Below are 24,237 nucleotides of genomic sequence, written 5' to 3' on the forward strand. Positions count from 1 at the left end.
CTTTCCCCCCTTTTTTTCTTCTTTTCTGGAGCTCTTTGAAAAATTATAAATGTATAAATTTCAAAGAAAAATAGCATTTCAACTCTATTCGGAAATTGGACCCCGGGGAATCAAATAACAAAATTCCAGACTTGTTTTGTAAAAAGAAAAGGAGGACTTGTGGCACCTTAGAGACTAACAAATTTATTAGAGCATAAGCTTTCGTGAGCTACAGCTCACTTCATCAGATGCCTACAGTGGAAAATACAGTGGGTAGATTTTATATACACAGAGAACATGAAACAATGGGTGTTACCATACACACTGTAACGAGAGTGATCAGGTAAGGTGAGCTATTACCAGCAAGAGAGAAAAAAAAACTTTTGTAGTGATGATCAAGGTGTAAGGTCATGTCTGCATTACACTGCATTGCCCCTGCGGAACATTCTGTGCATGCCAACAGAAGGTCTTTTTCCGCCAAAATAGGCACTCCACCTCTCCGATGGATGCTCGGTATGCTGATAGACTCACCCTTCTCTTGGTTTTGTTACGTCTATACTGGGGATTCTCCAGGAAAATATCTGTGTTGCCCAAGAGGGGTGATTTTTGCACACAGCTCGTTGATATAGCTGTGCTGGAAGAACTTTATAGTGTCGACCAGGCCCAGCAATACCAGCAAAAGCACAGTTGTGCTGATTACAACTGCAGCTACAGTAGGGAGAGGCTTTTGCCAGCACAGCCGTGTCAGTCAGGAATCAAACCTCCTCACACCCCATACTATAGAGCTGTGCCAGCAGAAATCTGTGTTTCAGACATGGCCACAGACAGCTCTGCGACATGCCATGCCATGTCGGTCAGCCATGCCAACACAGCCATGTCGGTCACGGATCAAAGCTCTTCATACCCCAAACCAACATAGCCGTGACAGCAGAAATCTGAAGTGTAGACATGGCTTCAGCAAGTTCTGGGATGAGAAACCTCACCCCTACCCTTCTTTCTCAGTGCTGGCAGTAACCTCCAGAATCTAGAATTTGGGAGCTTCCTTACCTGAGTCTGACTCCTCAGGAGATGAATTAAAGCTGGTCAAAATTTCAGAAAAGAATTTTTTCCCCATCTTTTACATAAGAACATAAAACGGCCATACTGGGTCAGACCAAAGGTCCGTCTAGCCCATTATCCTGTCTTCCAACAGTGACCAATGCCAGGTGCCCCAGAGGGAATGAACAGAACAGGTCATCAAAAAGTGATCCATCCCCTCTCGCCCATTCCCAGCTTCTGGCAAACAGAAGCTAGGGACACCTGGCTAGTAGCCATTGATGGACCTATCGTCCATGAATTTATCTAGTTCCTTTTGAACGCTGTTATAATCTTGGCCTTCACAACATCCTCTGGCAAGGAGTTCCACAAGTTGACTGTTCTCTGTGTGGAAAAACTTTCCGTTTACATTCCCCTCCCTTCTTTTATTTCCCCCCTTATTTTCTGTTTTTGAGAGCCATTTGAAAATGTTGTGTATTTTTGGAAAATTTCAGGAAAATTGGGGGTTTTAGTAATTTTTGCAAAAATTTTTGAAACTGATTGCATATTTTTAAATGAAAAAATAATAGCCGAAAAATTTTCCCCGGTTGCTTTACCACTCAGGGTGGGGGGCTGGGAATCAATAGCCAAAACTCAAAACATATTTTGTTTTTTGGTTTTCACTTGTTTATTCTTTTCCATTAAAATGTTCACTTTGAAAAAACAAAATCATTTTTGGTCTCAAAATTGGCTGAGCATCCTCTGTTATTTTCAAACATTTTAGAGAATGGGGTGGGGGGTGAGGCGGGGGGTTCTTTGCACAGCCCAGGATGTTCAGCACTTTTGGGAATCAAGATCAAGTCATCTCTGCTTGAGCCTCTAAAGAATGAGACCCCACCCCCAGCCCAAATCGCTGACCACTGGGGCACAAGTTGGTCAAATGTGTCGTGGAAATGGCATAGTAAGCTAATGTCGGTCAGTGAGGACTGCTCTATTTCTCCAGCACGCAAACCACTTTGAACCATATGTACACATTGAATCTGAACTTTGGAACAAAATGCACTTTGGGGATATCGAAGCATAATAACAGATCTAAAGAATTTTCTTAATAAGTGAGGAAAACCCTTTAGTCTTCTCCCCCCATTACTGTACTCGGCCAATTCAAACTCAGCACAGTGCTAAGACACTGTCCAAGAACAATTCACCTTTGGGCAGAGAGGAAAGTGGAGCCATTTCAGATCCTATTTCACAGAGAAAACCAGCATTATAATAGAAAGTACGATACTGCTCGAAGTGATCGCATCCTTACCAGTGCGCCGACCTGCTGCGCGCTGCTTCTCTTTGGGGAAAGGATGGTGACGAGGAGAATGGCAGCCACAATCTGGAGCTTCATCTTGGCAGCTGAAAGATTCTTCCAGGTCCCGATATCCCCAGTGTGCAGCTGGAGGGTTTAGCGTCTATATTTATACCATGTGTGGTACGTGACATTACAAGCTTGATTGCCCAAACTCCATGCCCGCATTGTCAAGGAGACCAATCACCTTTATCAATAAGGAAAGGTCAGACACCTCATTTATCACCAAAACTCACCCTGTGGAATCTGATTTCTGCTTCCAAAGGCCAGGATCCAACTTCAGCTGGAAAAAGAAACTGTTATTCTCCCTAAACTTATCAAAGTGACTTATCTTTTCCTTTCTGGCATGGAGAGGCAGAACCTGCTTTATCGTTCTCATCTGCCCCAATCCCCATGCCCACCCATGTGCAGTGGGCCCAGCACAGGAGATGCCTCAGCCAAGAGGCTCTGCAGGCCAGGCTTGGATCGACACCCTGCCAGGGCGGGGGCGACACTGGGCAGAAGGGTCCTACCACTTAGAGCCTGAGAGCGTGTGGCCAACACCAGAGCAAGTGTCCAACCCACAGCATCCCTGCAGCACAGCCAGGGCCTGAGAAGAAGGCCTGGGACTTACGAGGAACAGACTGTGAACTGCCCTGACGTTCCAGAGACACTGTTTGTGATGTTCCCTGCCTCAGAGCGGGGTGATGTGTTTCTTTTAACCTTTCTCATTTTTCCTTATTCTTTTTAAAATTAATTGTTGATTAAATAACTTGTATTTGCTTTAACTTGTATGTAATGGTCAGTGGGTCAGAGAAGTGCCCAGTGCAGAGAGAGTACCCCGGAGTGGGGACACCTTAGCCCCTGTCCTAGGTGACCACAGCAGGGTTGGGGGTCGAGCCCCCCAGGAATCCTGGGCCCAGCCTTGTTGGGGTTACAAGGACTCTGCCAGACAGGAGAGTGGAAGGGGAGTCCTCAAGGGCAGGGAGGCCACTGGGTAAAGGAAGTGGGAGCGAGGACTTGGATCCTTTCGCTAGCCCACTTCACCGGGGTCGTCCAGAAGCCAGGAAAGTTCCCCACAAGAGCGGGACTATTTCCCCGCTTACACAAGCATGCTCAGACTTTATGTACAGCAGAGACATCAGTGGAGTATGCTTCCATTGGTTGTACTCAGCTACTGGTTTACTGGCTGACAATAGTGTAGCAAGAGAAGGCTGAGAGTTATCCAAGTCTTCCGTCCCAAGTAATGCTCCCCTGAACTTCTCTCCTGCAGCCATGGCTCTCAGGTCGTCCTCCTCAGAGATGTCCGCCATTCTTGGCCCCCGCTTGGAAATCACAAATGGTTTTCTGGAGGAAAGGAAGGGCAAGACTGGATTAGACCCAAGAGCCATTTCCTCCAGTATCCCATCTCCGGCACTGGCCAGCACCCACTGCTTCCAAGGAAGGTGTAAGAACCCCAATGTGGGAGAATCTGCCCCCAATGAAAGTCTCATCCTTATCCCGAAGCAGGAGGTTTCATAACCCTTCCAAAATTAGGATAATGCAACATAAACCTGATTTGAATGGAAGAAGAGCCTGCACACAGGGGTTTTCATGGTTGAACTAACTCAGATTAAAATCCCACCATTGGTCAAATAATGTATCTTTCTTGTATAAACAAGGCCTGAGAATCTGGGCCTCTGTTTTCTCTCTCTCCGCCCACAACCGGGACCCAATCCAAGCACAACAAAGAGCTACTACTGAGGCCCCTCTTTGCCTCGCTGGACACCCCACCTTTCACCTGTCGCCGGCGGCATTGCTATGTTAGCACAGCTCTTTCATGCAAGAGCTCTTCTGAAAACATAGCCACACCTGACAACCTGTTCCCCCTGTCTGCCCTTGTTCACCTCTGGCAGGCACCGATCTCATGCTGATAAGAGCCATGGGTTCTGCTTCCTCCTCTTAACGACTGACTGTTCCCATTCTTAAAACCCCATGAACAGTCCAGTGGACAAACAATAGGAGCCTGTTTAGAGTCTGACCGGGCATCACCTCCGAACAAGAGCTTTAGCCGTTTGCTGTTCAGAGACGGTGATATAACAAGGACAGGCCACGTCAGCAGCCAGAAAGGACATTTCTTCGCATGGGTCACTCACTCTAAAATACCTTGCTGTAGGAGGTTCTCAGGATCACTCCTGCTGATTCCCCACTGCTCATGGAGACTTCTCTCCAGATTCTAGCAGGCTGTGCAGCTCCTCGTACTCTAGGGTTTGAAGTACACGACTGAACCCCAAGTCCCGGCCTTTTCAGTACTTACCTGGTTATTCCCTGTGGATCTGTGTGGCACAGAGCTGGGTGGTGTCACCAAGTAGGCCAGGGAAAGCATGTAGGAATTCGCATAGCGGATCAGATTATGATTATTATTTATCATCTCTATTATGGTCGTGACTAGGAGGCAGATGAGATCAGGACCCTATTGTGCCAGGTGGTAGACACACAAATGGTGAGAGACAGTCCCAGCCCCAGCTGAGATCACGGCCCTGTGGTGCCGCGTGCTGGTGGGGATGTTAGTGGAAGTGCAACCACAAGTGGTTTGTAGCGTGAGGACATGGTCTGCTGACATCAACACAGGCACAGGCAGATGTTCCTTGGGAGGCTGGAAGGATAGACACCTCTCCTAGACACCTCTCTGACCATTGGCCATTTCCAGGTGACAACTTCTCCCCTCCATCTCCATTTTCATTCCTATTCACTTGGCTCCTGACTTCTCATTCCCCATCACCCAGCCACCACCGTCCCCACCCTCCAAGCCTCTGTCTACCCTCCTGTTTCTCCTTGCCCGGCCCCACCAGCTCCACCTCCCTTCACATTCCCCCTCACCGGACCTTGTCTCCCCTCCCATTCCCTCTTGCCTGACCCCACCGGCCCTCTGGTTGCCCCTTGACTGCCTCCCATCTCCCCACCTGGTGTCTAATACCCAACCCTGTCTCCCTTCCCATCCCCGTCTGCCCTCCTGTTCCCCAGTGCCTTGCCCTCCCCACTCTCCCATTCATGGCTTCATAATGTCACTGTGGCAACTACAGAAACTGCTTCCTGAAAAAATACTTTTCAGAAAACATTCCATGTGTTTCTGGCTCCTATTACCATGATTTAGCTGCTAGAAATAGGACGGGTCAGCAACATGTAACCAGCCAGCTCCCTATAGACCACCATGAAGGGCTCCATAAAGCCCCAGTGAACGGGACCTATTCCCAGTACTGATCCAGCCTCCGATGTACTGAGGCAGGGTTGGGGGGTATGGTACTTTCTTACCTGCGTGTTGGTGAGATGTGAGATGTGGCTTCTAAGAGTTAATCTCTGTCCAGGGTCAGGTCCCTGACACAGTCCCTGAAGTCTACACAGACTGACTCTGCACAGTGCAGGAAGCTCTTCTTCTGTGGGTTTCTTAAAGGGAAGGAAGGGGCGTTCGCGACTGAAAGGTGCAGAAGAGTTTGGTTTTGATGGTCTCTACTGAGTGTTACAGACAGGCAGATGTCCTGCGATTGTGGACTTCTAAAGATTCCTTAAAACTCCCATTTCCTCTGTGGTGTGGAATGCTGAGCCCTAGTGCCCTGCTCTAACCACTAAACACCGTATCCCTCCCAGGGTCAGGGAGAGAACCCAGGAGTCCTGTCTCCCAGGCCCCCCTGCTCTAACCCAGTAGACCTCACTTCCCTCCCAGCAGGGGAATGCGCAGAAATTTCACTTTGATGGCTTTTTTGAGGGGGCACGTTCTGTGACCCCCCTACACAGCTGCCCAGGCCCCGGGAGGAGCTCACTCTTCCCTCCCCCACTGCAGCCCCAGGGCTGGACAAGTTCTGTGCCCCTGAAGATTATTGGGGAGGGGGAGTGCCCCTGCTTGCCCCTCCGTGTGCGCCTCCTGCCTCCCACAGTTGGAAGTAGAACCCAGGAGTTACTGCTTTAACCTACTAGATTCTACACCCTGCGCAGCACTGAGAATAGGACCCAGGCGTCCTGACTCACAGCCCTTCATTTCTCACCAGACGGAAAACTGTATATCTTTTAAAAGATCATTTCTGATTGGTCTGTAACTTATGGGCTTGATGCAGAAATGATGGGTGAGACTGGCCTGTTATGCCCGAGGCTAGACTAGATGATCCTAATGGTCCTTTCTGTCCTTAAAAGCTATGAATCTATTAACCACTAGGCCCCACCTTCCCACCACCACTGGGAATAGAACGCAGGTGTCTTGGTTTACAGTCCCACTGCTGTAAGTCACTAGATTACATTCATTAGTCCAAGAAACTCTTGCGGCTTGATACAGAAGATACAGAACTGGATTTAGATAGACAAGACTAGTTCTAATTAGACTGGTTTGAGAGTAGCAGCCATGTTAGTCTGTATCCGCAAAAAGAAAAGGAGTACTTGTGGCACCTTAGAAGCTGTTGCCGGCACCCAGGACCAGAGGCGAGCAACAGCAGGGGTTCGTTGCCCGGTATGCATCACCCAAGAATCACAACGGGGTGGAGAAACAGAAAAGTTTATTTGCAGCTGCAAAGAAGGTACAGGGAGAATAGAATCTCAAATCCTGCACACAGAGTAGGAAGTTAAACAGGCTTTTATACATCCTTTCTTCAGCATACTTATCCAATAGCAAGCTGCCCAAAGTATCCATATAGCCAGCCAATCCAGTTACCAGCTAGTTCCCTTGTTCTCTGTACCATCTGTTAAACCATACATAAAGCTGCTTTCTTCAGCATTGTTCTTCCATATCTGCCCTGTTTGGCCTTATTTAGTTTCAGGCAGTCTGACTCTGGAACATATTGTTGCAGATCCTCGGCATAACTGCTGCGAGTGCCTCCAGGCGGGGGGGTGGGGGGTCAAGGACACTTGGGCCTAGTGTGAGAGGGCTTCATCGACACTCGTAGTCTTCCATCCCCTCGAGTTACCTCGAGTGGCCATGCCCAGTGTCCCCAACAACTCCCTCCTTTGAGAACACTCAACAGCCTTGGCTCTGAGTTTTCTCACTTGGGCTACTTATTTCTTTACAATAGGACTTTGCATAAGCACTTAGCGATAGCCCTGAAGAGAATGACTTATTAACTTTTGCAAAAGGGTCTTGACACATGATACTGCACAGCATAATACCATTAATACAAGCAATACAGGAAAGAGAAGTTTCAATAACAGGCTAAATAAACCACGAAGCCAAAACGACAAACCCCAGCCTGAAAACAAGGTTTGCAACCAATCGCTCTCGGGGGCAGTATAGGCAACCTGTGCTCCGGCTCGGGCATGGGCCTCAGCCTGTACCACCTTTTCATAGGTCTCATAACTGCTATCATTTACATATACACAACATCGGGGCCCGACGAGGGCACAAACCCCCCCTTGGGATGCCAAGAGATAGTCCAAAGCCAGCCTGTTTTGGAGGGAAAACGTCCTGAGCTGCTGTACCTCTTTATTTAATGTTTTTACTGCTGACCCTAAATCACTAACCGAGTCCTCTAACTCTAAGGCAACTTTCTCAAGTACCATTTGCAGCCTTACAGTATAGCGGCCTATGCATGCCATGGCTGGCCCGGTAAACAGTGGCGCTATTCCCAGTACAGAGCACCCTACAAGCTTCTCGGTTGTGAGGGAATTCTTTATATTGCCCTCCAATGCCGTAGTCAGTCGCCGCAGGGTCTTTTCTCGTGACTCGGAGGTATCTTTCCTTTGGGCAGTGTGGCAGTTATTGACAGATGAGGAACTCCATGAGCTATATAACAGCTCCCTGTCCAGTTGGCTGGCAGCACCTTGTAAGCCTTTTGGCCACATACAAAATAGTGACCCTGTAGGGCCCAGTAAGGACTGTTTCTTAAGGGGATTCCTGGGATATTTAAGGCTGCTTTTCCAAACAGTTCATATGCCCCTAAGGGGGCATCCCATCCTCCTGACTGGGTACAAGTGGGGGCGTTTCTAATTGTGCCTTTCAAATTACACTCACCATAGGGACCACTACAAACCCACCATTGGCTTGCTACATTGGAGATATTAACTGGACGGCAAGTTATATTTCCAAACCTTTCTTTTGTGATAAGATTATTGGTAAGAGTTCCCCTAAAAGGGGAGGAACCATTACACCCACACTGCTGGCCTCCCCTCTTGGTCTTTATCCAATACCCATCAGCCCACTGTGTAATAACACAGGAGCTCTTTCCCACAGGATGCCCATAGTGATCAGATTGGTTTCGGGTGAAACATAATACTCCCTTAGTGAGTACTGCAACTGAATACTCCTGGTCCTGATAGGTGGCTTGCTGTAAAGAGGTCTTGTTCCAGAACGGCGAGTCCGTTCTTTCCTGCTCTTTGGTGGCAGCTAATTCTGCTAGGGTCAAGGGCAGCATGTCAAGGGGCATTCCCGTTTTGGGGGACAGTGGAGTTGGAGCACATACCCAGCAATCAGTCTGGTTTGTTAAAGTAGCAACATGGTGCGCAAGCGAAACAAAGGAGTTATGCTCCCGATATGCACAGTTTGGAAATACCAATACAGAGAATAACAATGTTACCCAATTAATTATCACCAGAGTCTTCCCAACCCAGGGTCTCCAGTACTGGGGTGGGCCCATTTTAGCGTTAAGGTGCCCGCTATTTGTGTCTTTTAAACAGTAGCTTTAGCCCGAGATCATCACTAGATGAGGAGTCAGCAGGTTGGACGGTCCACTGTTCTGCTGACGAGGGGGCGGGTACTGCCTTCAGACGAGAGTGATGGATCCAGTTCTTGTGTCCCTTGATCTTTGCCGCTGTATGGGAGATCAGCAGGATGGTATAGGGTCCTTTCCACTTTTCCTGGAGAGGCTCGTCCTTCCAGGTACGAAGAAGCACGGAGTCGCCGGGCTGTAAGGAGTGGACGGGAGAGTCCAAGGGGAGAGGCTGGGAATCCTTGGTATACCTGTGAAGAGACAAAGGAGCAGCAGACAGGGAACACATATACTGAGCCAAAAAAACATTACCCAACTCCCATTCCCCTGACAGAACCGGGGTGCCATTCATAGGCCATGCCCTTCCAAACATAATTTCAAAGGGACTAAGCCCTAATCTACCCTTAGGGAGAGCGCGGATGCGGAGCAGCACGAGGGGCAAAGCATCAGGCCATCGCAATGAGGCTTCTTGGCACATTTTTGAGAGATGTCGTTTAAGGGTCTGATTGGTACGCTCCACTACCCCACTGGCTTGCGGTCTCCAGGGCATATGGAGTTTCCAGGGGATCTGTAAGGCATGTGAGATGCTTTGAATGATTTTTGACGTGAAGTGTGTCCCGTTGTCAGATTCCATCCACTGGGGGAGTCCAAAGCGAGGAATGATCTCCTTAACAAACTTGAGGGCCACTGTTCTGGCAGTGCAATTACGGCATGGGAAGGCTTCTGGCCATCCGCTGAACCGATCCACTATGACAAGGACATATTTGAACCCTTGGGTCCGGGGAAACTCAGTAAAGTCTATTTGCCACACTCGTCCGGGGCCCGGAATGGGTTCCAGGGCAGCTGGTGGCACAGGATGTCCCGGTCGGGGGTTATTCTTTTGGCAGACTAAGCAGTCCGCTTGTACCTGGGCAGCCAGGGGTCGGAGGCCAGATGTGATAAAGTATTTTCCCACTAGTTGGATAAGTGCTTCCCTGCCAGCGTGAGTGGTTTCATGTAGTTTCTGCAGCACTGGCCGGATCAGGCCCTTCGGTAGGAGGACCTTCCCTTCCAGGGAATGGAGCCATCCCTCCTTTTCCCGGAGACCGAGTTTGTCAGTTAGCTGTCTCTCCTCCCCAGAGTACTGAGGGGTTGGAAGCTCCCCTACTGATGGGATAAGGGCATGCATATGGGCGTTCTCAGTCTGAGGGGATGGCAGGGTGGCAGCATGCTTAGCCTCTCTATCTGCCCGGGCGTTACCTCTGGCCACACCTTGATCTTCCCTTTGATGGGCTTTACAGTGTACCACCGCCACTTCCGAGGGGAGTTGTACTGCTTCTAGGAGCCGGAGGATTTGGGGCCCGCACTTTACTGGAGAGCCTTGAGCTGTCAGCATTCCCCTTTGGTTCTGTAGGCCAGCATGAGCATGCAGCACCCCAAAAGCATATTTTGAATCAGTAAAAATGTTGACCCGCTTTCCTTTTGACAGTTCAAGTGCACGGGTCAGGGCTATTAGTTCGGCAAGCTGAGCAGAGGTCCCAGCAGGCAAACCTTCAGCTTCCACAGTGTCATGGAGGGTCACAACAGCATAACCCGTCCTCCTTTGCCCATCTATTACAGTACTGCTACCATCAGTGTACCTCTCATAATCTGCATTTAGGAGGGGTACATCCTTTAAATCCAGACGGCTGGAGTACTGGGCATCTATGATCTCTAAACAGTCATGTTCCTGTTCCTCTGTTTCTTGCAAGAGGGTGGCTGGGTTAAGAGAGGGGCAAGGCTGTAGGGTGACTTCAGAGTTCTCTAACAGCTTAGCCTGATACCGAGCAATCCGAGCCTGGGTGAGCCAGAGCCCACCCTTGGTGTCTAGCAGGGCTCGGACCATATGGAGAGTAAGATTTGCATAACCCCTCCCAATGTTAGCTTCTCGGCTTTCTCAAGCACTAGGGCAGTAGCTGCGACCGCCCGTAAACATGCCGGCCAACCCTTTGCAACCTGATCCAGTTGCTTAGAAAAATAAGCCACGGGACGTCTCCATGCTCCTAACAGCTGTGTGAGCACTCCTAGGGCCACCCCCTTTCGTTCATGTACATACAACTGAAACGGCTTAGAGAGGTCCGGCAGGCCCAGAGCCCGGGCTTCCATCAACTTCCTTTTCAAGATTTTAAATGCCCTGTCAGCCTCTGGGGTCCAATAGAAGGGGTCATGATCTCCTCCTTTTACACAGTCGTACAGGGGTTTAGCCCATAGTCCAAACTCTGGGATCCATATCCTGCAAAAGCCTGCCATACCCTGAAATGCCCTGAGCCGCTTACGATTACTTGGGGTAGGAACTTGACAGATAGCTTCCTTTTTTTTTTTCTGCTTGAAAGCTGATGCTCCCCTTGCCTTAGCTGTAACCTGATTCCGCTCTACCTCAGACAACAGGGTTCTCAGGAGGATATTACAGTCGTCTCAATCCGGCTTGTGACTACTGAGGCACCCCTCAAATAAACCAGCTTGGGTTCATGGAGAATTCCCCAGCCTGTGTTTTACAAGCTGCTAGGTCTATGGGATTGAATGGCACATGGGTGTAAACTTGCATAGTGGTAGCCTGACGTCCGTCTGCCCCTGGGCAAGCCACAACAGTCTCAGTAATCAAAGGATAGAGTCCCACCGAGGGGGCAATCTCTGTAACCTGAGGCATTCTACCCTTATAAGGTGGGGGTGTGGGGGCCGAAGGGGACACCGGCTCTGCCATTACAGTGGAGGTGGGGGTCTGGGGACTAACATTAGCTGCTACCGAACCAATCGGAGTCAAATTACAGCTCTGCAGAATTACAGCTCTGTTCTATCTCTTAAAGCCATAAACGCTTGTGCATACAGATGTTCATTCCATTTACCCATTCACTGACAAGACAAAACTAATTGGAGGATCGTGTTGTAATTAATTGACCCTCGGGTGGCCACCACTCCTGGTCCTCTAGTTGATATTGAGGCCAGTCTATTGTATAAAACCTTTTCAATTTGCTTTTTGTCATTGGATCTGATCCAAACACTTTCCAGTTTGCTAGAATGCATTCTAGGGGCGTACACTGTGCCCTAACCCCCGAGCTCTGTCCCTGTCCCGTACCTACAGGGTAACTCTGGGCGTCCCCAGGTTCCAACAGAGCATACAATCCGGATTTCAAAAGGTTCCTACCTTATCCAAAGGAACGGTTCCTCACTGTCGCCCGCAGCTCCTCCTCCCCTATGTCCAAGGGACCGGTTCCTCACCATCGCCCACAGCTGCTTCTCCACTACATGAGTGCGTTGCACCGTTGTGCCCTCCGGGGTCGATCAAATTGCATCTCCTCCGAGGCCCGCGATGAACTCTCCGGTGCGTGCTGGGCGTCGGTTCTCGCCGCAATCCTCAACCTCCAGGAGGGGTCCGGGCAAGGCTAAATAGCAGCCTCGTCGCCCACCCAGGGACGCCAAAAGCTGTTGCCGCCACCCAGTGCCAGAGGCGAGCAACAGCAGGGGTTCGTTGCCCGGCGTGCATCACCCAAGAATCACAACGGGGTGGAGAAAAAGAAAAGTTTATTTGCAGCTGCAAAGAAGGTACATGGAGAATAGAAGCTCAAATCCTGCACACAGAGCAGGAAGTTACACAGGCTTTTATACATCCTTTCTTCAGCATACTTATCCAATAGCAAGCTGCCCTAAGTGTCCATATAGCCAGCCAATCCAGTTACCAGCTAGTTCCCTTGTTCTCTGTACCATCTGTTAAACCATACATAAAGCTTCTTTATTCACCATTGTTCTTCCATATCTGCCCTGTTTGGCCTTGTTTAGTTTCAGGCAGTCTGATTCTGCAACATATTGTTGCAGATCCTCAGCATAACTGCTGTGAGTCCCTCCAGGCAGGGGGGCCAAGGACACTTGGGCCTAGTGCGAGAGGGCTTCATCGACACTCGTGGTCTTCCATCCCCTCGAGTTACCTAGTGGCCATGCCCAGTGTTCCCAAAAAGACTAACAAATTTATATGAGCATGAGCTTTCATGAGCTATAGCTCACTTCATCGGATGTATTCAGTGGAAAATACAGTGGGGAGATTTATATGCACAGAGAACATGAAACAATGGGTGTTACCATACACACTGTAACGAGAGTGATCAGGTAAGCTGAGCTATTATGAGCTACTATGAGCAGGAGAGCAGGGGGAGGGGACTTTTTGTAGTGATAATCAAGGTGGGCCATTTCTAGCAGTTAACAAGAACATCTGAGGAACAGTGGGGGGAGATGTGGGGGGGAATAAACATGGGGAAATAGTTTTACTTTGTGTAATGACCTATCCACTCCCAGTCTTTATTCAAGCCTAAGTTAATTGTATCCAGTTTGCAAATTAATTCCAATTCAGCAGTCTCTCGTTGGAGTCTGTTTTTGAAGTTTTTTTGTTGAAGAATTGCCTCTTTTAGCTCTGTAATCGAGTGACCAAAGAGATTGAAGTGTTCTCCAACTGGTTTTTGAATATTATAATTCTTGATGTCTGATTTGTGTCCATTTATTCTTTTACGTAGAGACTGTCCAGTTTGGCCAATGTACATGGCAGAGGGGCATTGCTGGCACATGAAGGCATATATCACATTGGTAGATGTGCAGGTGAACGAGCCTCTGATAGTGTGGCTGATGTGATTAGGCCCTATGATGGTGTCCCCTGAATAGATATGTGGACACAGCTGGCAACGGGCTTTGTTGCAAGGGTAGGTTCCTGGGTTAGTGGTTCTGTTGTGTGGTGTGTGGTTGCTGGTGAGTATGTGCTTTGGGCGGCTGCCTGTAAGCGAGGACTGGCCTGCCTCCCAAGGTCTGTGAGAGTGATGGGTCGTCCTTCAGGATAGGTTGTAGATCCTTGATGATGCGTTGGAGAGGTTTTAGTTGGGGGCTGAAGGTGATGGCTAGTGGTGTTCTGTTATTTTCTTTGTTGGGCCTGTCCTGTAGTAGGTAACTTCTGGGTACTCTTCTGGCTCTGTCAATCTGTTTCTTCACTTCAGCAGGTGGGTATTGTAGTTGTAAGAACGCTTGATAGAGATCTTGTAGGTGTTTGTCTCTGTCTGAGGGGTTGGAGCAAATGCGGTTGTATCATAGAGCTTGGCTGTAGTCAATGGATCGTGTGGTGTGGTCTGGATGAAAGTTGGAGGCATGTAGGTAAGTATAGCGGTCAGTAGGTTTCTGGTATAGGGTGGTGTTTATGTGACCATCATTTATTAGCACCATAGTGTCCAGGAAGTGGATCTCTTGTGTGGACTGGTCCAGGCTGAGGTTGATGGTGGGATGGAAATTGTTGAAGTCATGGTAGAATTCCTTAAGGGCTTCTTTTCCATGGGTCCAGATGATGAAGATGTCATCAATGTAGCACAAGTAGAGTAGGGGCATTAGGGGACGAGAGCTGAGGCAGGGTTGTTCTAAGTCAGCCATAAAATCGTTGGCATCCTGTGGGGCCATGCGGGTACCCATAGCAGTGCCGCTGACTTGAACTCTAATTAAACTGTTGCACAAATCATTACAAATCATCCTCAGGAACCACAGCGTCAGCAGAGAAACATTCCCTATGAAGCTCTCTTGCTTAAAGGGAGATCTATTGAGAAAGAGTGTTGTGATGAAACGGTGCCACTGCTGGGTAAAGCTGGCCTTCAGTGGGTGAAGGAACGGGAAAGAACATCCTGTACCAGTGAGAGGAATTCTGAGATAGACTGGAAAGGGAAACCTCTGCAGCAGCAGCTGGCTCAGTAGCAGATATATAGGCCAAGGCCTGTTCCACCCAATTCAGGACATTTTAACCCCTGAGAAGCCTAAGGGAACTGGTAAGCCAGTAGAATGAAGATAGACAAAAGGATGGATGTGTGTCAACTGTGGACAGCAAGACCATTTAGTACAAGACTGTGAGAACTCACCTCACCCCAATTTAGCGCAACAACGGCAAAGCTGCCTGCTGGAGGATTTGCGTGACGGGGACAGCCAGCAAAGCAGTCATGTAGATGCACAGAGTACAATCTGGATCTCATGAGGACAATCCTGGAGAAGACTCAGCATACTAAAAGAGTTTCAGACACCAAGACCATAGTCTGGAAGGACAAATGTGCAAGATTCTGTTCCTGTTGATTGGAAAGTTTTGCAGTGACAAGATAAGCATATAGGACACTTGATTCACGTTCTGGAGTCTGGCCCTAGGCCCAGTCAGGGTGAGGAGGAGAAGGAGAAATATAAGACCTGTCTATACTTACGAGACTGGCCAAAGCTTTTTGTGTCCAGTGGGGTTTTGTACAGAAAGATTCAGAAAAGAGTAGATTTGGGATAGCTAGTGATTCCCTACACGCATTGAGACAGCATTAGAAGGAATCCCTGGGAAGATATGCACCACATGGGAATAGAAAGAACACTAGAGTTGCTAGAGGTCAGTTTTATTTGCCTTAAATGACCCGAGCCGTAGAAAGGAAATGTCTGCAATCAGAACTCAATCCTCAGTCAGTGGAATTTGACCCAAACAAGAGGAGACAACTTCATGAAGATCAACTGGAAGGGACACAAACCAGGAAAATTTCCCACCACAACATCTGTAGAGAGTACTGCAGAGGTATCTATTGGATCTCACAGAACATGGCAAGTTAGAAGCCAATTAGTCCAATTTGGGGACCATCTCCCGCACTCTGTTATTAATCCAAGGGCTGGAATATAAGGAGCCCTAGACTTTGGTTTGCTGACAAGGCAAGTGTTTGGGAAAGAATCAAGTTGCTGCTGTTCTTTTCAAGTGGTGTAGGTGACACATGCCACGTGTTATGAAGACTGAGACCTCATCTCAGAAAGAAGATCAGAGAGCACTGTGTTTGCTATGTGTGTGCTAACGTGTAAAGGCTATGTTGAAAGCTTGTATTTAAATATATGCAACAACACAGAAGTGGGAAGGCTGTATAAGGGCTAGATTTAATACCAAATAGCTTGTGTTTAAAAATTATTCAGAAGAATTCCAGATACTATTTGCAGGGTGTTTGCATGTGTTCAGTGTTAGTTTATAAGACATTGCACTGGACTCACTCTCTCTCTCTCTCTCTCTCTCTCTCTAGCTGCCTGGGAACTGTTAACACCTGTGTTCAAGGTTTTACATACAACAGCCCTGAGGTTTAACTCTGTGCAAAAGCTTGTGCTTCAACAAAGGGCTCAGCTGAGGAAGTGCAAGAAAGAGGGGTGTGTAACCAAGTTACACATCCTTGTGGCGCAGCAACCCTTATCCTGTTATGTGTTGTCTTCAGATACCACCTCCCCTCTCCTTTCTGCTGTGTGATGTCACCCCAGAGCCCCTGTTGTTTCCCAGGCGATTGTAGTAAACAAGTCCCTGGAGGTTCTGCTATGCCATGTGAGTAATGGCTTCCTCGGCCCCAGGCCAATTCAGTTACTCACCTCAGAGCCAAGGTACTGAATGGAAAATACAGGGGATGGTTGGAGGGACCCAGTTGTTTCTTTAGCTGACTAAGAAGAGGGCATGGTAGAATAACATGCAGGCCAGAGGGCTCTTCCACTCTCAATGGAGGTGGATCATGCCCATGTTCAAGTCAGCCAAGACCTTCTCTGCCTCCCAACTCACCACTCCATCCTACATTCCTTCTGCTGTCTCTCTACCTCTCACCCCCATCACTGCCCCTCCACTCCCTTTGCTGTTCCCATGTTTGTCTCCCTTCCACACAATACTGCCTGTTCCCCGTTCCCCTCCCTGGGACTCTCACCTTGTTGTTTTGGGCAGGCAATGGAGGGAACCCAGCTGCTCCGTCCTCAGCCATCACCTCCAAGCCCAAAGGAGGAAGAGTAGGGAGTGGCCATTCCTGCTCTCCCCACCACGCATTTTCAACCAGACAGCTCTGCCAAGCAACAACCCAGGGCTCATCTACAGCCTGATGTCCTCGCCCTCAGTGCTGGTCCAGACCCTGCCGGGGTCCTTCCCAGACATCTATGATGGAGACACCAACAAGTGGGAGGAGCATTTCCAAGGCATCCAGAGGGCCTACAAGGAATTTGGCAAGGATGATGACTTGGCCATCCGGGTGCTGACTGAGGACTTCACCCTGCCCTTCCCATTTACCTGGCCGGCTGAAGGTGAGGCATCCCTGCAGCCATCCTATGACCCCACCGACTGCTCCAGCTTCGACTTCTTCCTGCACCCAGGCAAACCCGTGCCTCGGATCCTGCAGCCGCTGCATGCCACCACCCAGGCCTTCTTCAAGAAGAGACGCCTGGAGCAGCTGGCCCACAGCTATACCAGCCAGGCTTCCCAGGGGCCATCGGCACAAGGAGCCACTCCCCCGATGTGGACAGACGTCGTGATGATCACCACCTCCACCATTCCTGGAGAACCCACCTTCCTCCTAAAGGATGTCAAAGGCCTGAGGAACATCCAGCCTGCCCCTGTGGCAGTCTCCAATCCTGCCCCACTACAGCTAGGAAATCCTGGGTTCCTTACCCCAACCATTTCCCATTTAAACCTTCAGTAATGCTCCAGATGTGTATGAACCCAAACGCGGCCCATCTGAATACTCCAGATGTTTATGAAACCTCGACATATCCCATGTGAACACTCAGTAATGTTCCAGATGTTTATGAACTCCAGCACTGACCATAACACACACTGATGTTCCAGATGTTTGTGAAGCCCAGTGCTGCTCACCTGACCACTCGGGTAAATCTACATTGCAAAAAAACAACCCCATGGCAGCGAATCACAGAGCCAAGGTCAACTGGTTTGGGCTCATGGGGCTCATGCTTCTGGGCTAAAAATAGCAGTGTAGACGTTCGCACCCAGGATGGAGCCCAGGCTCTGAGACCCTCTGCCCTTGCTGAGTTTCCAGCCTGGCATGGAACATCTACACTGCTATTTTTAGCCTTGTAGTGTGAGCTCCGCAAGCCCGAGTCAGTTGACACAAGCTCCGAGAGTCGCTGCTGCAACGTAGGCATATCCTCAGTGATGATCCGGATGTTTGTTCTCTAGCTAGGATGTGTATGTTACAGCTTGGGTTGAAAGTTTAATAAAAATCGGCCTATCTGCTGAAGAGGGACCCTACCAGCCTACCCTGTATATGGAGAGAGCATCCCGGGGCGAAGATTAGTAAAATCGAATCAACTTGGACTCATCTTTGATCTTAGAATGGGCTCATCGGACAGAAACATAGATCCTCTTCCACACCACAGCCAGGTCTCTCGCCCTGGGAAGTCAGAGACGAGTTGTGGGAGGCTCAGTCCCGTTACCAGCAGGACAGGTGTCAACACAACTCAGCTGTCCTGTTCACTATCACCTTCAGCACCATGGTCAGGGATTAAAATAGGCCCAGGACACTGAAGCTGCAGCATCCAGATGAAGGCTGGTCAAAATCTTGCCATCAAAAATGGTATGTCCCAAAACCAAAATATTTCCATTCTCCAATGCCACCAGGGTGCCTCATGGGAGCTGTAGTTTGGGTGACTCGTGCTTTTGGGCTAGGCCCTGGTCAGGCTCCCATGATACACCAGGGTCATACAACTGCCATGATGCATGGCCTCCCCTTGCTAAGCGAGGAGCTGGCAGTCCCTCGTGGGCGATGTCCAGATGGGGAGCCTGGTCCCCACAGCAGAGCATGAGGCACCATTTCAGAATGGAAATCCTGCAATTTTTTTTCCCCAAAAACTCCAAATTTAATCCCATTTTCCAGCTCTAATCCAGACCTCTTCCTACTCTCCAACTGGCAGGTCCAGCCCCTCTCTGTCCCCTGCAAATCCATATCATGGGTGTGTGTATGGGGAGCTGAGCTCTCAGTCATAGGGTGGATGAGGATGAATGCACCAAACAATTCCTAAATTCTGCCGCCCCCCAGCACTGGCGAACCCCACTGTGACACTTCCCGGGGATACCCAGGGCTGGGAGACTTCCTGCTATCCTCTGCTTTTCCCATGCGGGAGCCACCTGTGCTAGCCGTGGGTCAGCTCCCCACCTCCACCAGCCACAGGTGACACAAGCCGTCAATCCTCAGTCTGTGCAGACCCCACTGTCCCTCTGCAGGTTAGCGAGAGGTGCACTCCAGCTCCCAAGCCTGCCAAGCATCTTCAGCATGGACCCACTGGTGCACTGGACACTCACTGTGTTTTCTCCCAAGGAACAGCACCCCGCAGCTTGCCAGTTATACCTCAGATCACCGCTCTCCTTAAACACAGCCCTTAGAGCTGCTTAGGGAGAAAGCAAGCAAACATTTATTGAACAAAGAGTAGATTTCAAATAATAGCAAGTCGGAGTAACTGGAAACAAAAAGTTACATGTAAAATAAAATCACAGCACATATCCTAGGGCCTAGGCAATTAACCAAATACTAAGGGTTGCTCCCCCAAAGATCCTCACAGCGATTTACGGCCTGCTTGGCTGTGACCTTCTGTTCATAGGCAAACACACAGCTTGCTTCCTAGGAGAAGGATCCGGCCTGTCTCTTTGCAACCCCAGATATCTCAAAACAGTCCTTTGATCTTTGTTCATAAACTGTGCGCTCCTTCTTGTAGATTTCACGGTCTCTTGTTGATGTCACAATCTTGATTAGCTGGTGGCTGTATATGAAAACAAACTTACATTCTGAGATGCACAGTGCACAATGATCAGACAGAGAAATAAGCACCTGCTACCCCCTGCCTGAACAAAGCCTGTCTGAGGCATGTCACCACCTGGTGACCTGCCTTTGACTTCAAAAGCTTGAAGACATAATTTCCAGTATAAATACATCACTCCTTAAATATGATCCTACATACATTTCACAAAGATGATGGTCACTACTGGCTCTCAGCAGACACCTTATGACATCCTTCGGTGAATTCTTCTGCATATACTTGACCCAGGGGATTCGTGTAAAACTCTCCCCCATCACCTCCGTGCCTTCTGCCAGTTGGCACAAGGAGGTTTCTGTGTCACATGTCACACAAGACTTTGGGAAGTCCTGGGCTAAATCTCATTCAGTGGGACCTGCGTTCTGTGACCCTAGTGCCCCACCAACATGCCTCTGCTTCTCCCTCAGCAGCCGCCTCTCCCTGAGCTATCCCAGTGAATCCCTTCATGTTCCTTTCTACAACCCTTAGTCACCAGTATCAGGATTACAATGATGCCAGTGGCTCCATGGAGCCAAGCCCGTGCTCAGAAGGGCCCATGTGAGGAAGTGGGACTGTTGTTAAAGTTTCCTCTGAATAGTGTAGGGGTGCCTCTGTTTCCCCTATACAGTTCTTAAGTATCTAGGTGGTGGGATAAGGGTGTATGATCATTGCAGAGCCCTAGAGGGCAGGTGTGTGCAGGGGTCTGGACACAGACAGTGGCCGACACCCTGTTTCCTGGCCACTGATGGCCTGGGCCCTTCCCCCCTGCAAGGTGAGAGCTAAAGGGTTGGAGAACAAAGGAATCCGGTGACCTCCTGGCCTGGGAAAGGGACAAAGCCCAGAGGAGGAGGGGCTGGAGGGAGTTTCAGTTTGGGGCTGGCTGGAGACATGGAGTGAAGGGCAGACATGGCTGTCTGGCTCACTGCCCCCCAAAATGGACCCAGCTGAGAGGTCCTGTTCTCTGCACCTACAAGCTCTGTTTTAGACCATGTTCCTGTCGTCTAATAAACCTTCTGTTTTCCTAGCTGTCTGAGAGTCACGTCTGACTGCTTAGTTGTGGGGCAGGACCCTCTGGCTTCCCCAGGACCCCTGCCTGAGCGGACTCGCTGTGGGAAGCGCATGGAGGGGCAGAGGATGCTGAATGCTCTGAGGTCAGACCCAGGAAGGTGGAAGCTGTGTGAGCTGTGTGTCCTGCAGACAGGCTGCTCACAGGAAGGCGACTGCCCCAGAGTCCTGACTGGCTTCATGGGGAGCAGTTCCAGAGCATCGCCCAGGGACTCCGTGACACTACCCAGCCTGCAGGTCCCAGCTGGATGGTAGGGGGACGCTGGGACGGAAAGGGCTGAGAGACCCTGGGCAAGATTATTGTCCACAGAGACTGCCGAGGGCTGGAGAGGAGCCGTGACATTGAGGGGAGGAGAGGGTCGGTTCTACCCGAGGCAAGAGACGGCCAAGAGGAGGGACTGATGGTTCCCCATGCTGAGAACCAGGCCACTCAGGGAAAGCGAGTGGGAACTGCAGACAATGCACCTGGGAGGTTATTGAGTCCCGCAGGAAGCAGAAGGGACACGAGACAGGAAGGTGCAATTAGGAAGATGTCGAAACAATGACCGTCTCTCCTGACCTTCGCTGCCTCAGGGCGGGGTTGGCGAATGGGATGATCTGTTTTGCAGTGAAGGGGTGATTGGGGTGGGGTAGCGGGGCGGGGGTCTGTATTTCTCTCAGTGAGGGGTGATTGGGCTCAGTGGGGGCTGGGGGTCTGTGTCTCAGTGAGGGGTGATTGGGATGAGTGGGGGCTGAGGTTTCTGCCAGTCCTTTATCAACCCACTTCTCCCACCAGAGAGAGTGACACAACCCGCTCAGTCTCCTACTCTGCCCCAGAGCCAGCTGTTTAACCCTTTGGCACCCGCTGGATAGCAACCCCTGGACAAGTCAGTCCCTGGCAGACATCTGTGAGGATGGGACGCAGCAGGGAGGGGGGAGTGTTGACCTGGGAATGTGCCCTGGGGATGGGAGACCTGAGAGCCTGTCACCTGAGCCAGGAGGGGGAGGGGGAGGTAACACCTCTGCCCAGGAATGTGAAGACAGGCTGCAGAACAGAGCCTGCTGGGTGGGTTTAGTTTCAGTTTGGGGCTGGGTGGAGGAACACAGGGAACCCCAGGGCTGGGGTCTAAGCTCCCTGCTCCCTCAGAAGGACTTGACTGAGAGGTCCTGGGTGTCCCCACAAGCTCTGTTTTGGACTGTGTTCCTGTTGTCCAATAAACCTTCTGTTTTACTGGCTGGCTGAGAGTCTCAGTGAATCCCAGGAAGAGGGGTGCAGGGCCTGGACTCCCCCACACTCCGTGACAACTGGTGGCAGAGGTGGGATGTACTGCACCCCGTGAACGGCGCTTCCTGCAATAAGTGACTGGGGAACAGTAAAACGAAGGGGGATTGACGGGGACCGGGCGTGCTGAAGAGTCAGAGAGAGACGGCTCCAGGGGGCGGTTAACCCCTGGGAGTGTGTGACCAGAGAGAAGGACTTTTGCAGTAACAGGGTCCCCCGGGGGATTGCAGCGAGCGGCCCCATGGGCGGAGGAGTCTGCAGCTCGACCCTGGCAAAGAGGTGGTGACCTCAAGAAGGACTGGCACACTAGGGGCTTTTCCTGGAAACCGTGGAAAGCTGCCCGGCCTGCGAGTGGCCAGCCGGGAGAGGTACGCTAAACACCTTAAGAGTGACCTGGTGGAGCTGTGCAGGCAGAGGGGGCTGCGCATCGGGAGGTCCACCAAGGAACAGCTGATTGCCCAGTTGGAGGAGAGGGATCGCTTGGATGACCCAATCCCTGTCCCTGAGGGAAGCCGCCCGGTGGACGCAGCGTGGGCCCTGGGGCCTGACCGGGCTGGGAGGGGTCAGACTGCTGCCCAGGACATCCCGAGACCCTTCCTACCTATGCCTGGGGGAGGGGTTGGGGGAAGCCTGGCAAATACCGAGGGCACCCTGACCCCGGCAGCCAGCAGGGGATCCTCCCGGCGGAGCTCCCCATCCCTGGAGCGGATGCGGCTGGAATGGGAGAGGGAGATGAAAATGAGGGAGCTGGAGGATCATGAAAAACAACGTCAACATGAGGAGAAACAACGTCAACGTGAGCAGGAGGAGAAGGAGAGGGAGCGTCAGGAGAAGGAGAGGGAACGTCAGGAGAAGGAGAAACAAAGACCGCATGAACTGGAGCTGGCCAGGCTGAGGAGCAGTGGGGCCCCGGCTGCGGTGAGTGAGGGGGGACCCAAGACTGCAAGGAGCTTTGATAAGTGCTTCCTGGCCCAGCGGAAGGAGGGGGAGGACATAGATCGCTTTCTGACGGCCTCTGAGAATGCCTGCAAGATGCACAGGGTTGACCCTGCAGACAGGCTCCAGTTTCTCACCCCCTTACTGGACCCCAAAGCCGTGGAGGTGTACAGCCGAATGACAGGGGCAGAGGCAGGGGACTATGAAGTGTTCAAACAGGCCCTGCTCCGTGAGTTTGGGCTGACCCCCGAGATGTACCGGAGAAGGTTCCGGAGCCAGCGTAAAACGCCTGAGGTCACCTACCTACAACTGGTCAACCGGATGCAGGGATGTGCCCGCAAGTGGACAGCTGGGGCCCAAGCTAAAGAGGACCTGCTTGACCTAATCGTACTGGAGCAGCTGTATGAACAGTGCCCGTCCGACCTGAGGCTGTGGGTGGTGGACAAAAAGCTCGAGAACCCCCAGCACGCAGGGCAGCTCGCCAACGAATTTGTGAACAGTCGGTCAGGGGGTAGGCGGGAGGAGTCCCAAAAGAACAGGCCCTCCCTGATGCAGAGAGAGAGTCACCATGGGGCCTCCCAGCGGGGAAATAGGGAGAACCCCCTCCAAAGGGGAACGCCTAGCGTCGGGCCCCTCCGACCCGCTCGAGGGGACCAACATGACCTGAGCTGCTATCACTGTGGCCAGAGAGGCCACGTACGGACCCAGTGCCCCGGGCTCAGGGACCAACTGAGCAGACCCAACCTACCCAGGGTTAACTGGGTAGGGACTCAGCTGGACGAGGGGCAGACGACCCAGGAAAGGGGGGCTACAGTTTACCACCTGCTCAGGAGGGAAGAGTACCCCAGGCCAGCTCCGCCAGAGGGCTGGATGCTCTGGACTCAGGGTGCTCGGTTTACAGGGTGGGCGCGGGGCTTTCCCTCCGGAGAGAGTGCCTTGTTCCCCTGGAGGTGGATGGGAGGAAGGTCAATGGATACTGGGATACGGGCGCGGAGGTGACGCTGGCCCTGCCTGAGGTGGTGGCCCCAGATCGGGTGGTGCCCAACACCTACCTAACCCTGACAGGGGTGGGCGGGACCCCATTTAAGATGCCCGTGGCAAGGGTACACCTGAAATGGGGGGCCAAGGAGGGCCCCAAGGATGTGGGGGTACACCACCATTTGCCCACTGAAGTTTTGATGGGGGGAGACCTAGAGGACTGGCCAAGAAAGCCCCAGACCGCCCTGGTTGTAACCCATAGCCAGAGCCGGCGAGGGACACTGCACCCTGACCTTGGGGAGGGTACCACACCGGAGGCGCAGGACCCTACCCTGGTGGGGAGGGAGCGCCGTGGGGCACGGCTCAGAGAGGTGGAGGCCTCAGACCTGGCCACTGAGGGGGAACCGGGCCCCATCCCTTCCCCAGCCTCT

At 51.1% G+C, this 24,237-nt stretch overlaps 1 protein-coding gene across 1 annotated transcript; it reads left to right on the forward strand.

Annotated features, from left to right (window-relative positions):
- Positions 1 to 16,868: 16,868 nt before the first annotated feature.
- On the forward strand, positions 16,869 to 17,462 carry C24H8orf90 (chromosome 24 C8orf90 homolog). The gene has a single exon (XM_074939053.1). It carries the CDS (start codon positions 16,869 to 16,871, stop codon positions 17,460 to 17,462), a length of 594 nt encoding a protein of 197 aa, XP_074795154.1.
- The last annotated feature ends 6,775 nt before the right edge of the window (positions 17,463 to 24,237 follow it).

This window comes from Natator depressus, chromosome 24 (assembly GCF_965152275.1).
Source record: "Natator depressus isolate rNatDep1 chromosome 24, rNatDep2.hap1, whole genome shotgun sequence".
In the NCBI taxonomy this organism is placed as follows: domain Eukaryota; kingdom Metazoa; phylum Chordata; order Testudines; family Cheloniidae; genus Natator; species Natator depressus.